Source organism: Sorex araneus, chromosome 9 (assembly GCF_027595985.1).
Source record: "Sorex araneus isolate mSorAra2 chromosome 9, mSorAra2.pri, whole genome shotgun sequence".
Taxonomy (NCBI): Eukaryota; Metazoa; Chordata; class Mammalia; order Eulipotyphla; family Soricidae; genus Sorex; species Sorex araneus.
Window position 1 is genome coordinate 3,112,419 of NC_073310.1, and position 14,296 is coordinate 3,126,714.

The following is a 14,296-nucleotide window of genomic DNA, read 5'->3' on the forward strand; positions in this document are numbered from 1 at the left end:
TTCAGGGTTTAATCCTGGCTCTGTACTCGGGGGTCGGGGGTCACTCGAGGGGTGACCTATGGGAGGGCCACAGGTGGTGCCAGGGACCGAATCCGGTTCCGCCGTGTGCAGGGCCAGCACCCCACCCACTGCACTGCGGCTCTGGCCCCCCTGCAGGAGACGCTTTCTGTGCAAGAGACCAGGATTTGCTCACAGGCAGGACGGGGAGCCCCCAGCCGTAGCCCCAGGGTTAGAGTACCCCCACCCCAGTAAGGGAAGAAGAATGAGCGGGGGTCTGACAGGCACTCCCGTAAAAGGCCTTTCAGCCTGACGCGGCTGCTCTGAGAGTCACGCAGGGCCGGTGCGTGGGGGGGGGGCCCTGGGCGGCTGGGGGGCCGCAGCTCGAGCTCTGGGCCAGGCCCGGGGAGGAGCCTGGGGAAGGGGCTCCGGGAGAGAGAGGAGGCGGCCCTGGTCCCTGGAGCCCGAACACAAAATCCTCCACTATCCAGATCGCCTCCGACTCCAAACCTCCAAGGATTCAAAGCCCAGGCCGGCCACGTGGCGAATCTTCAGGAAGGTCAGGCCCGGCGCTGAGGCCGCCCTTGGGAGGGGGAGCGGGGGGCCGGGGCACCCCACACGCGCCTTCCCCTCCCCTCTCCCCAGCTCTGCCTGCCGTGACCTGCTCCCTCTCCCCAGAGCTCAGGCATCTGCAACCTTCTGCCATTTCCCGGCACCCCAGGTTCCCCTGGCGAAAGTCGGGGCCCGTCTCGGCCCACCTTGAGAGCAAGGGGTTGCCCACAGGGGGCCTGTCCCCTCTTTGTCCCACACGCCCATGAGCTCCGCACCCCAGTGGCCTGGCCGGGGCACGGGTGGGGGTTCTTCCATCCCACAACCCTCCCAGCTGCAGCCGGTTGGCACAGCCCGCAGCATCAAAGGTCGCGTGGCCACCTGGGTACAGGGCAAGGTCTCCGCGGGCAGCTGTGCCAAGGCCAGCTTGTCATGGCCATGGGACAGTGGCCGGGACAGTGGCCGGGACAGTGGCCGGGACAGTGGCCAGGCCAGTGCTCAGGCCGTGTTTGTGCCGGCGGGGCCGGGCGCCTCTTGCCCAGAAGGTAGTCTCGCCCCTTCTTCCTACAAGGCTCTCTCTGCCTGTCAGAAAGTCGGGGTCCGGGCAGCGAGTGCCACCCTCTGCGGGGACTCCCAAGGTGACCCCCAGGGCTGACGAGGGGCAGGAGGACACACAGGACTGGCCTCACAATCGAGTCATGGCTGGACGTGTCAGAGGAACTGAGGCGTGCTCCCAGGAAGGGGGCGTTCCCTCACCTGGCCGAGAGGGGGGTGGGCTGGTCACACAGGCCCCCCTGGCCTCGCATGCCCTCCGACCCCAGACTTCCCGAAAGAAAGTGGGTGCCGAGCACTGTTTGTAAGAGCACTGGAACCCGCGAGCCTCTTGTGGTACCCCTGGACATGCAGAACCTTCCTGAGATCCAGCAGGGCCACTGAGCCCCGAGCCGGAGGGGGCTTACACCCCCCGAGAAGGGGCGCCCCAAGCACCAGCGCCCGGGCAGGATGGGAGCAGACCCCAGAGAACAGCCCCTCACACTGCCCTCCCGTCTCTGCACAGAGGAGCTCCGGGGCGGACCCAGATGGGGGAGGGTCGGCCCGGGACCCAGGCCCTGCCTTCAGGGCTGCTGATGCCACGTCAGAGAGCCTGCGCCCGGCCCGCGCCAGGCGGACACACGCTGTCCCTCCTCCCCGCGGGGGAGGGAAAGGTCTGGAACCTTCTGGCCTGCGTGCGCAGCCTTCCCAGGTTGGGGCCAGCGCGGGCACAGAGGACCCGGGCTCGTGAGCACCCGGGAGATGGGAGCACTCACCTGCCTCTGACTTGGCAGAAAACAGAGCCGAGGGAGAAGATGGGCCAGAGAGATAGTCCAAGAAGACAGAGAGAGAGAGAGAGAGAGAGTCCACGGGGACGCGCGTGTCCATCCCCGGCCCTTTCAGGAGCCACCCCTTTCTCAAAAATGAGAAAAAACAGGGCTGGAGCGATAGCACAGCAGGGAGGGCGTTTGCCTTGCACACAGATGACCCGGGTCCAATTCCCAGCATCCCATACGGTTTCCTGAGCACCGCCAGGAGTAATTCCTGAATGCAGAGCCAGGAGGAACCCCTGTGCAATGCCAGGTGTGACCCAAAAAGCAAAAGAAAAAAAGAAAAGAGAAACAAAGGGAAGGGAGAATGGCCCTGCACTGGGGGACAAAGTTAACGTCCCCAAGAGGCTAGACTGGAGATCTCTGTCCCACCACCCCCAAGAGCTGAGGGCCTGTCCCCGGGTCACGTTCTGTCCTGCTCTGCCGATACCTTCCCTGAGAAAGGCTCCAACCTGCCCTAGCCCCAGGAGTGGTGGGGGGTGAGGGGGAAGGAAGGAGGGAAGGGAGGGAGGAAGTGAGGAAGGAAGGAAGGAAGGAAGGAAGGAAGGAAGGAAGGAAGGAAGGAAGGAAGGAAGGAAGGAAGGAAGGAAGGAAGGAAAGAAGGAGGGAAGGAGGAAGGAGGGAAGGAAGGAAGGAAGGAGGGAGGGAGGGAGGGAGGGAAGGAAGGAAGGAAGGAAGGAAGGAAGGAAGGAAGGAAGGAAGGAAGGAAGGAAGGAAGGAAGGAAGGAAGGAAGGGAGGAAGGAAGGAAGGAGGGAAGGAAGGAGGGAAGGAAGGAGGGAAGGAAGGAGGGAAGGAAGGAAGGAAGGAGGGAGGAGGGAGGAAGGGAGGAAGGAGGAACAGAAGAAGGGAAGGAGGAGGGGAGGAGGGAAGTAGGGGCCACTTCAGGCACCTTCTTGCTCGTCAGCTTTTCTCCTGAGAATCCAGCCGTGTTTGGGGGCGCCCCTTCCCGGGGGCTCATAAGCCCTCTCTGGCTCGGGGTGCAGCGGGCCTGCTGGGTTTCACGTGGGACGGGGATGTCGGCCCGGATGCCCTAGTGGTCTTCAACCAAGATGAAGAGTTTTCTTCTCCTCCCCTAGCTTTGACTCCCTGGGCAGACACAGGCCAGGGCAGAGCTGGAAGCGTTTCCAGGAAGGGCCAAGCATTTCCGGGAGCGGCTGGGGTCAGCACTGGGGTTCCTGGGGCCGTCCTGGAGGGCTCAGGGGGGCTGGAAGCTCAACAACCCACCGGAAGTGAGAGCTGAGGCCCGGTGGGGGGGTGCTGGGGCTGGCTCGAGGTGGAGGTGGGTCCTCACCCACTTCCCAGCACTCCGCTGTGCTCAGGACCCCGTCTCCCGTCAGCACCCCCTGGCCCCAAGGAACACCACTGACGCCAGCCAGCGCTGACAGAGGCCATGCTGGGTGCCGGGTTCTAGTCCCAAGGCTCCGGCCTCACCGCGGCCTGGCCCACTGTCCGCCACTGTCACTGTCCCCGTTGGGGGGGTGATGCTCACGGCATCTCCTTCCTTCTGTGAGTGGATTCAGGCGGCAGCAGCCAGGCCCACGCCCTGAAGCCCTCAGGGACCGTCTCCGATCTCAACACAAGCCCCCACGTGCTTCCTGTGTGGAGCCCCCCCTCCCGTGAGGGTCCTGCGGTCACCGTGGCCTGGGCTCCCGACCCCTGGAAGACCGTGCCCTTGGCCCCCGGCCCTGCCCTCCCCCACGGCCAGCAGTGACCTTGGATAACTCCCCCCAGCCCCCCTCCCCGGCTGCCCTGTCCCGTCCAGGGAGGCCGCGGCGGGATCAGAGGCTGCGCCCTCCGCCCTTCCAGGCCAGGGAGGAACCGTCCAGCTGGCAGGAGGCGAGGGGCGGGGCCGGCCGCCTTTTATACCTCTGTCCAGCTCGTCAGGGCCATTCTCCGGCTCCCCCCACTCCAGCTGCAAGTCCCGCGAAGACCAGTCATGGTAAGCGCCCGCCGGCCAGCCCAGATGGCTCCCCGCGCGGGCTCCAGCCAGGCGCCCAGCTGCGGGGCCTAACTGTCCCTCTCTGTCCCCCTCAGACTTCCTACACGGACAAGGGCCAGAAGGTGAGTGCGTGCACGCGGGCCCAGCTCTAGGGCTGGGGGTGGGACGGGGCTCCGGGGCCTGCAGAGAGCAAGACGCTGGTGCAGAGCTGGGGACGCGGCACCCCGAGGCAGAATGTGCACCTCACGGCCCCGCCACCTCAGAGCATGGCCCAAGCAATGAAAAAAAAAAGAAGACAGGAGAAGAGAGAAGAGAAGAACCACTCGCACACGGAGGCTGTCTCCACCGCACGCCCCTGAGAAACACTAGCTCCTGGGGCTGGAGCAATAGGACAGTACACAGGGCGTTTGCATTGCCCGTGGCCAAGCCGGATTCGATCCCTGGCATCCAGGATGGTCCCCCGAGCAGTGCCAGGAGTAATTCCCGAGTGCAGAGCCAGGAGTCACCCCTGAGCATTGCCAGGTGTGACCCAAAACGCCAAAAAAAAAAAAAAAAGAAAGAAAGAAAAGAAAAAGAAAGAAAACAACAACAAAAATCCTGTCTTCTGTCTGTCTGCGCCAATCTCCCGCTCCTGCCCCGTCAGCCCCGTGCTAAGCCGAGTCGGTCTGGCCGCGGCCTCACTTTCCCCGCGGCTTCACTCTCCCCGCGGCCTCACTCTCCCCGTGGGCCTCCCAGTCCCCAGACCCAGCACCTGCACGTCCCCCTCAGAAGCCTCTTTCAGGCTGACCAAGGGGTCCGGCAGCTCCGAATCCTGGGAGGGGCCGGCAGCGGGGCCGCAGGGACCGGCTCGCTCTCCCCCGGACTACCCCGGGACTCAGCTGCGCCCCCCCTCTCCCTCTGCAGCCCGAGAGAGGCCGATTCCTCCACTTCCACTCTGTCACCTTCTGGGTTGGCAATGCCAAGCAGGTAGGAGGAGGGACATGGTGCTGGGGGCAGAGGGCGGGCCGGCGGCCACGTCCTTCCAGGATTGGCCCGGGGCGGGGGAGGGCCAGGCCCCGCATGGACACTCTTTGGATCCGAATTACATAACCCGGGCGTGGACCCCGGCGGGGACTCCTCTGCTGGGCACGGGCCAGGGGCTGCCTGGGCGGTCAGCGGCCCAGAGAGGAAGGCTGCGAGGGCAGGGGGCACGCAGCGGGGACCGCCGGCTGCCCCCTGCTCTGACCCTCCTGTACCCCCGGTTCAGGCCGCCTCCTTCTACTGCAGCAAGATGGGCTTCGAGCCCCTGGCCTACAAGGGCCTGGAGACCGGGTCCCGGGAGGTGGTCAGCCACGTGGTCAGGCAGGGGAAGGTGAGTTCCCGCCACGCTGGGGATGCGAGGGACCAGGAGGCCCCGTGCCCGCAGACCTGTCCTCTCCCCGCTGCCCCAGCGCTGGGCCCCGGTGGGGGTGGGCAGGGCACCCTGCTCAGCTCCGCCCTGGGGGCCCTAGAGCGAGCCCTCAAGGCGGGGGATCTGGTGGGAGAAGCCCCCACCCACCCCAGAGGAAGCCGGGGCCGGAGCCACAGTCCAGCGGGCAGGGCATCTGCCTGGCCCGAGGCCAGCTGGGTTCCATCTCGGCACCCTGCAGGGCCCCCGAGCCCGCCAGGAGTGACTCCCGAGCACTGAGCCAGGAACCACCCTTGGCCATCGCTGGGTGTGGTGAAAAAAAAGAGAAAAGGTCAGGGGCTGGAGTGATAGTGCAGTGGGGAGGGCGTTTGCCTCGCACACAAATGACCCGGGTTCGATTCTCAGCATCCCATATGGTCCCCCGAGCACCGCCAGGAGTAATTTCTGAGTTCAAAGCCAGGAGGAACCACTGGGCATCACCGGGTGTCACACAAAAAGAGAGGAAAAAAAAAAGGAGAAAAGGCCAAGCCCAGAGTCGCAGGCGGGAGAGGGGCCTTCGCCGGGCCCGGAGGCCAGGGAGACTCCCGGAGCCCCCCGTGACGTGCGCTGTCATCTCTGTCCTAGATCGTGTTTGTCCTCTGCTCTGCCCTCAACCCCTGGAACAGAGGTGAGGGGCCCTGGGGAGAGGAAGCTTGTGGGGGGGCAGGGGGTGGAGAGGGGTCGCCTGAGGGTCCCTGACCCCGGCCCCTCCCTGCGGCCGCAGAGATGGGCGACCACCTGGTGAAGCACGGGGACGGCGTGAAGGACATCGCCTTCGAGGTCGAGGACTGTGACTACATCGTGCAGGTGAGGCCGCCCCGCCCCCGCGGGAGAGGGGCCCCCACCCTTCCCGCCCTCGGCTGGACCCCTCTGGCCAGCCTGCAGGGGCCTTGCCTCACACACGGCCCACCTGAGTTCCCTCCAGCACCAAACACGGCCCTCGGCACTGCCAGGGATGGCCCCTGAGCACCATCAGGACTGAGCCCTGAGCACCAACCCCCCTCCCCAACGACATGGAGACACGACATGGGGCGGCAGCAGAGACCCCTGCCTCCCCTCGCCAGAGGCTGGGGCAGGAGCAGCGCGGGGCGGGGCAGGGCGGGGGTGACGGCCGCCTCCCTGCCCCCCTCACCCCCTCCCAGAAAGCGCGGGAACGGGGCGCCAAGATCGTGCGGGAGCCCTGGGTGGAGGAGGACAAGTTCGGGAAGGTGAAGTTCGCCGTGCTGCAGACGGTGAGTCCCGGGGGCCCGCCGGGCGGACCCCCCACCCCTGCCCCGCCCCCTCCCAGCCTTTCCCAGTCTGCAGGCGGCCCTGGGCGCCTTCCCTTGGGGCTGGGGGGCTGGGGACAAGGTGGGAAGCCGCGCCCCAGGCCACAGTGAGGGACTTGGTTGCCCCGTGGAACAGCTGGGGGTCTGCCCCTCCCCGTGGAAGGACCAATCCTGGGCGGACCGGTGGCCTCGGGGGGCGGGGGGGGCGGTCAGTGCCTCTGAGGGACCCCGGGTGCTCGCGGAGCCCTTCAGTGGGGTTCCAGGGCACTGCAGCCGACTCCACTGTAGCAACTGGGGGGGGCAGGCCCTCGAACTAGGGTCCCTGGACACAGACATCCCCAAACACCAGGGGTGGCGGAGGCTGCCCACTCAGGCGGGCTCTGTCCACAGTACGGGGACACGACACACACCCTGGTGGAGAAGATCAACTACACTGGCCGCTTCCTGCCCGGCTTCGAGGCCCCGACGTTCATGGACCCCCTCCTGTCCAAGCTGTGAGTGCCCCTCGGGCAGGCGGGCATCTGGGGGCCCACTGGACCCCGTCCCCCGCTGCAGAGGCGCCAGGGGCCGAGAGCGGAGGCCTGGGAGGCTGCCGGGGTTCCCACCCCCGCGGCCCTTGGTTTGCCCATCTGCGCAGTGGGCGACTGTGGGTGCCCGGGGAGCCCGAGGCTGGGGCAGTACGTGCCCGCTCGGCCACCGCCCTCCCCCCACCCTCCTGCCGCTCCTGCCCAGGCCCATCTGCAACCTGGAGGTGATCGACCACATCGTGGGGAACCAGCCGGACCAGGAGATGCTGTCTGCCTCCGACTGGTGGGTCCCACCACGAGCCCCTGGAGGCTTTTGGGGATGGAGGGGAGGTGGGCAGCGGCGGAGCGGGTCCACCGGGGCTGCTCCAGGACCCTGCCCCAGGTACGTCCCTGTCCCTCAAAGGCTGCAGTCCACTTTCTTCCCTCAAACTTGCGCCCAGAATCAAATCCAGGAGGGCGCCCTGGGGTGGGGGGCCCCCGCTGGCCCTCCGGCCCATGATGACCCCACACCGCCCGCAGGTACCTCAAGAACCTGCAGTTCCACCGCTTCTGGTCAGTGGACGACACGCAGGTGCACACGGAGTACAGCTCCCTGCGCTCCATCGTGGTGGCCAACTACGAGGAGTCCATCAAGATGCCCATCAACGAGCCGGCTCCCGGCAAGAAGAAGTCCCAGATCCAGGTGCCCGTGGGCGGGGCGCGGGGCGGGGGGCGGGGCGGGGCGCAGGGCTCGGGGCGGGGCCTGACCAGCCGCCCCCTCCCTCCCGCAGGAGTACGTGGACTACAACGGCGGGGCCGGGGTGCAGCACATCGCGCTCAAGACCCAGGACATCATCAAGGCGGTGAGCAGCCCGCGCCGCACCCGGGAGGCCCACTCGCAAAACAGTGTGTGGGGGGGCTGTCCAGGGTCTCTGGCTGGCACCGCACTCTGCTGCTCAGCCCCGTCCACTCCCACTTGGAGCAGGGCCTCCGGCTGTCTTGCGGGTTCTAGAAGCAGCGGGAGAGGCGGTGAAGCCCGCATTCCGGTCCTGGTCCTGCAGGGGACGCGCTGTGTGTCTCCAAGGGGATGTCAGCCCTCTCTGGGCCTCAGAGGCCTCACCTTGAAAATGATGCTGGGGTGTGACAGATCCACTCGGTCCATTCAGCCGAGTCCTGGCCCCTGCCTGGAGGAGACGGACCCTCCCCCCGTTCTTTCTGTGCAGCTTGACCTTTCCTCTCGTTCTGCACCTAACCTAGAATTCACCGCATCACTTTAGCAGATGCTTCTCTCTCTCGGGTGCCAGCCCCTGACAGGGACGGGGGACTCGGGCTGGAGAGACAGGGCAGCAGGTAAGGGCTGGCCTTACACGCAGTCGGCCCAGGTCTGATCCCCAGCACACCTGTGGTCCCCCAAGTCCCGCCAGGACTGACCTGTGAGCACAGAGGCAGGAGCTAAGTCCTAAGCACAGCCAGGTGAAGGCTCTGGTTTTGCGCACACAAGAGCGAAAGGAAAACACAGCAGACTTGGGGAGGGGGCAGGTGGGCACGGGGCAGTCCCCGGACGCCCTGTGCAGGAAGACTCGAGGGGAGGACAGCAGGGTGGGAGAGGCAGCGACGGGCCGCCAGGGCAGAGGGGACCGGGGCATGGGGAGAGGACAGAGGGCTGCGAGGGGCCGCCAGGAGAGTCGTGGAGTTGGGCCAAGGCCCCGCCCTCCGGGCCAGCCAGAGACTTGACATGATTGGGTTTAATTGCCATGAAATCATCCTGGTTACAATGCGAGCAGAGATGTCTCCTCACTCCGTGCCTCGGTTTCCCCAGTTACGTCATGGGGCAACCATCCTGCCCCACTGTGGGAGCGTTCCCCAAGTGGGGCGACCACCCCTGTCCCAGGGCTCCCGGGCCAGCGAGGGAAAGGCAGGGCCCCCCGCCCCCCCGCACACTGCCAGCTGGGGGGGTCAGCTCGGGGCTTGACCTCCTCTTGGTCCGACGTGGCTGGGGGCTGGTCTCGAGACCAAGGCTGACCTGAGCCCCCTGCATGGCAGATCCGTCACCTGAGAGAGCGGGGCATGGAGTTCCTGGCGGTGCCGTCCACCTACTACAAACAGCTCCGGGAAAGGCTCAAGACGGCCAAGATCCGCGTGAAGGAGAGCATTGATGTCCTGGAGGTGAGGCCTGCGGGGCCCATGGGGACCGGCTCTGGTGGCAGCTGGCCTGAGCCACCCTGCGGTCAGCCCTGACCCATGCAGTGGGGAGACGTGACACAGGCACTGCGCAGGGAGAGGCAGGGCAGGCAGGGAGTTGGGTATGACCCATCCTGACAGAGGAAGGCCTGCACATGCCCGGGGACGGCCTCTTCCAGGGGGTGACAGGCCTGGGAAATCTAGATGCTGGCTGGATTTCCGGCATCTGGGTGGCCACTGGTCCGCCCAGGTAGTCAGAGGAATCTGAGGAGTAGAAGGCTGGAGGGGATAAAAGGAGTGCCAGGGGTCTCTTGAGGTGATAGCGGTAGGCAGGGACCAATTTCTTGAGTCAGCCACTGAAGAGCTTGCATTTTTTTCTTCTGTGGTGGAAAACCATTGGCAACATATTGGTTTTACTTTAGCAGGTTTTTTTTTTTTTTTTTTTTTTTTTGCTATATAAGTCACTCCTTTAAAGTGCTAAGCCAGGGTTCGGAGAGCTAGTACAGTGGAGAGGCACTGAGCCTGCCAGGAGTAAGCCCTGAGCATCACCTCTGGGTATGGCTCAAAAATAAAAAGATTAGGGGCTGGAGCAATAGCCCAGCGGGTAGGGCATTTGCCTTGCATGCAGCCAACCCGGGTTCGATTCCCAGCATCCCATATGGTCCCCTGAGCACCGCCAGGAGTAATTCCTGAGTGCAGAGCCAGGAGTAACCCCTGTGCATCGCTGGGTGTGACCCAAAAAGCAAGATAAATAAATAAATAAATAAAACGATTAAATTTTTTTCAAAGTTTAACCCTGGAGGTCCAGAGAACCAATTCAGCAGGCCACTTGCCTTGCATACAGCCAACCCAGGTTCGATCTCCAGGACCCTCTATGGTCCCCAAAACACCACCAGGAGTGACCCCCTGAACAAAGAGCCAGGAGTAAGCCCTGAGCATCAAAGGTGTGGCTCAAAAAACAAAATCAAAACCGAGCAACCCCGTTTGCCCTTCTGAAGAATGGCCCGTTTTCCAGCACGGCTGACGGTTCTACCTCCCAACCAGCAGCAGAGGGTTAGGGCTGATTCCGGTTTCCACCGCAGGGTTTTAGGCCAGAGCAGATGTTACAGAGGGCAGAGCGCTTGCCTGGCACCACAACCCTCCACCACGAAATAATACAGGGTTTTACTTTTGTTTCTGCTTTTCTAGGGGCCACTCCTGGCTCTGTACTCAAGGATCTTTCCGGGGGATGCTGCCTGGGGGACCCTAGGGTTTTTTTTTTTTTTTTTTGGTTTTTGGGTCACACCCGGCGATGCACAGGGGTCACTCCTGGCTCTGCACTCAGGAATTACCCCTGGCAGTGCTCAGGGGACCCTATGGGATGCTGGGAATCGAACTCGGGTCGGCCGCGTGCAAGGCAAACGCCCTACCCGCTGTGCTATTGCCCCAGCCCCTAGGGTTTGAAGCAGGGGAGGGGCATGACCTGATGTGACAAGCCCCTCTGCGGGGAGAGGTAAGCCGAGACCCCGTGTGCGGGCCATGGGGGTCCAGGCCGGTCTCCGTGGGGGCTCATCCAGGCGCTGTGTGAGGGGTGCACAGGTGGAGGCGTCGCAGGGCCCCGCAAAGCAGCCCTTCTCGGCCGGCGGGCCTGTGCCAGGCCAGCCTGCGCCCAGCCTCGCCCCGTCCCCGCCTAGGAGCTGAAGATCCTGGTGGACTACGACGAGAAGGGCTACCTGCTGCAGATCTTCACCAAGCCCATGCAGGACCGGCCCACGCTCTTCCTGGAGGTCATCCAGCGCAACAACCACCAGGTGCGGCCCGCGGCCCCGCGCCCGGGCAGGGGGCGCGGCTCCCGCGCGGCCGCACACCTGAGCCTCCCTCTCCGCCGCAGGGCTTCGGGGCCGGCAACTTCAACTCGCTGTTCAAGGCTTTCGAGGAGGAGCAGGATCTGCGCGGCAACCTCACCGACATGGAGACCAACGGGGTGCGCGGCATGTAGGGGCCGCGGTCGCGGCCGAGCCGCCGAGGCCCCGCCCACCCGCGCGCACGCCTGGCCACGCCCCCGGCCCCGAAACACGCCCCTCCCGTTAGGGCCCGCCCTCGAGCCACGCCCACCTCCTGGCCACGCCTCCTCGGCAGGGCCACTCCCCGCTCTCCGCCTTCGGAAATAAAGCGGCCGCGGTCCTACGCGTTGTCCCGGTGTTTGTGCGCCTTCGGGGCAGTGGCGCCCTGCGGCTGCCAGGGGGCGCTCGGTGGCAGCGGTTCAGCCCGGCTGAGAACCGCCGGATGGGCGGAGTGCAGTGCTTACTCTCAGAGCGGTAAACGCTATGAAGAAAATTAGCGGGCTGGAGCCCTAGCCCAGCGGGAAGGGCGTTTGCCTTGCAGCAGCCGACCCAAGTTTGATCTCCGGCATCCATAGGGCCCCCCACAAGCCTCGCCAGGAGTAACTCCTGAGTGCAGAGCCAGGGGTAACCCCTGGCATCGCTGGGTGTGACCCAAAAAGACGAAAACGAAAGAAAAGAAAATTAGCGGATAGGATGCTTGCCTTGCATGCAGCCGGCCCAGGCTCCCTACCCAGCACCTCATACGGTAACCCAAGCCCACCAAGACTCATTCCTAAGTGCAGAGCTAGGAGTAGCCAGGTGTGGCCCCACAGAGAGAGAGAGAGAGAGAGAGAGAGAGAGAGAGAGAGAGAGAGAGAGAGAGAGAGAGACATTAGTTGGAAGGAAAATTAAATTAGTGCGTATTTGCATGCAGGGCACCGAGGTTGATCCCAGCAGAGCCTGTATATGGGTGTGGCCCATAAAGACACACAAATTAAATGTATAAGATAAAATGGATAATAAGATTGTGTGGAGACAAGCTGGGAGTAGAGACTAATTTCAAGGAAGGGAGGTTCCCTCTCGGAGATGACACTCGGGACCAGTCCTTGGGAAGGGGAAGGGCGGTGGCCCAAGAATCTGGTGATCCCTGTCCCCAATTTTGCTGTCCAGGGCCAGAGTTTGCACAGACAGAAAGGGGGGGGTTAGTTAAAGGCCTTTGGGGTAACAACCTTGCTCAGTGATCAAGTGACATGATTCCATGTCTTCGAGGTAGAGGGGGTCTGGCACTCCCCACCTTCTGCCCTCTTCACCCCCATCCTTGTCACCATACGGCAGGTCTCTTCTGCCCAGCTAACACTCACTGTGGCTTCCTTTTGGAAAGAGGCTACTTTATTTTATTTTATTTTTATTTTATTGTTTGCTTTTTGGGTCACACCCAGCGATGCTCAGGGGTTACTCCTGACTGCACTCAGGAATACTCCTGGCGGTGCTCAAGGGACCATATGGGATGCTGGGAATCGAACCCGAGCTGGCCATGTGCAAGGCAAATGCCCTACTTGCTGTGCTATCGCTCTAGCCCTGAAAGAGGCTACTTTTTTTTTTGCTTTTGCTTTTTGGGTCACACCCGGCAATGCACAGGGGTTACTCCTGGCTCTGCACTCAGGAATTACTCCTGGTGGTGCTCAGGGGACCATATGGTATGCTGGGAATCGAACCCGGGTTAGCCACGTGCAAGGCAAACGCCCTCCCCGCTGTGCTATTGCTCCAGCCCCCGAAAGAGGCTACTTTTATACTCAAATGACTCCTGCAAAAAAACAAAAAAACCTCACAGCCAGGAGACAGACTGTTAGTCTTTTTTCTTAGTTTGGGGTCTGGGGAGCCTTGGAGACCACACGGAGGCGCTAGGAATCAAACCCAGGTCAGCTGTGTGCAAGGCAAGTGTCCTGCTGGCAGACTATCTCTCTGGCCCCCAGGAGCCCATACGTGGTGCCAGGGAGTAAACGTGGGCCTCATACACGGGGAGGTGGCACTTAGCCTGTGAAGTTGTCTCTTCAGCTGCTCAGTTTTATTTTTTATTTTTTTTGCTTTTGGGTCACACCTGGCGATGCACAGGGGTTACTCCTGGCTCTGCACTCAGGAATTACCCCTGGCTGTGCTCAGGGGACCATATGGGATGCTGGGATTTGAACCCGGGTTGGCCACATGCAAGGCAAATGCCCTACCCGCTGTGCTATCTCTCCAGCCCCTCAGCTGCTCGGTTTTAAGCAAATTCAGCATCTCAGGCAGCCGAGGCATTTCACAGAGATCTAATTTTCCTTCCCACTGCCAAGCCATCCTGGGCCCGCCTTCTGATACGACATGATCAGCTTCTCCCCAGTGGTGGGTGGGTGTCTCAGGTGCTCCCAGAGCAGACCCCAGGCCATGAGCCGAGAGAGGGGCTGGTGAGTGGGACTACCCGGACTCCCGACGAGGAGGTGGGCAAGTGGAGTCTCTTTCCATCTGTTGGGATGCTTGCCAGTCAAGGATGACTCAACTTCAAACTAGGGGCAGGTGTGAGAGCTCGTGTAGCGGGAATTCTCAGTCTAGGGCGGGAGCTGGGAGGGTTTTCCTCCCCAGAGCATCTGGAGTCGGGCACTTCAGAAAGGAGAACTCTAGTCAGCAACTTGAACACTGCCTCAGGGGCGTCTGGACAGAGTAGGTGCTCAATAAATACAGGTTCAATAGTGCATGGCTAGTAGCTTCCTCCCTGTTCCCTGGCCCGGCCTCGCTGGCCCTGAGCCGCCTTCCTAAGCCCGCCAACCGCCCTGGTGGATGTCTCCTGCCTTTCTTCCCTGGTAGGGGGCGCTGCAGGAAAACCCTCTGCCTGCCTGGCAGAGTCCATCTGTTCCCCACTGAGCCGCCTGGGCCACGGAGCCTCCGTATCTCTGTCAACACGGGGGTCTTGGTCCCTTCAGGGGGTTGTGTTTCCACTAGTGGTACCCAGGCCCACGCTCACCAGTATGGGACATTTTCCCGCTGCTGGAGTTTGCCCCCTTGGCAGGTAAATGGTGCCACGGGAGCACTCTGCCAGCCTGCTGTGTGCCCTTCTCCACGTAAGTCATCTCCGGGGTGCTCTGGGGACCCGAGGCGCAGAGCCGACCCCTCAAGAACACCACTTCATCCTTCCCAGTGTGGGGCTCCTTTTGTTCTCTGTGGGCCAGGGATGGCACCCAGGACCTGGTCCATGTCAGGCACATCCCTGCTGGTGGCCCTTAGCAGCCCCCTCC

The 14,296-nt window shown here is 63.2% G+C and overlaps 1 protein-coding gene across 1 annotated transcript; it reads left to right on the forward strand.

The window, feature by feature from the left end:
• The first annotated feature begins 3,785 nt into the window (after positions 1 to 3,785).
• Positions 3,786 to 11,382, forward strand: HPD (4-hydroxyphenylpyruvate dioxygenase). Its single transcript, XM_004611039.2, has 14 exons — positions 3,786 to 3,847; positions 3,943 to 3,969; positions 4,751 to 4,813; positions 5,094 to 5,198; positions 5,859 to 5,901; positions 5,998 to 6,080; positions 6,416 to 6,505; positions 6,932 to 7,035; positions 7,274 to 7,351; positions 7,588 to 7,750; positions 7,839 to 7,910; positions 9,091 to 9,213; positions 10,902 to 11,018; positions 11,099 to 11,382. Exons 1-14 carry the CDS (start codon positions 3,845 to 3,847, stop codon positions 11,204 to 11,206), a joined length of 1,179 nt encoding a protein of 392 aa, XP_004611096.2. The 5' UTR covers positions 3,786 to 3,844; the 3' UTR covers positions 11,207 to 11,382.
• The last annotated feature ends 2,914 nt before the right edge of the window (positions 11,383 to 14,296 follow it).

Coding starts and splice junctions, on each gene's coding strand:
- HPD (XM_004611039.2), top strand. Junction 6,081..6,415: donor ACTGTGACTACATCGTGCAG/GTGAGGCCGCCC, acceptor ACCCCCTCCCAG/AAAGCGCGGGAACGGGGCGC. Junction 9,214..10,901: donor AGAGCATTGATGTCCTGGAG/GTGAGGCCTGCG, acceptor GTCCCCGCCTAG/GAGCTGAAGATCCTGGTGGA.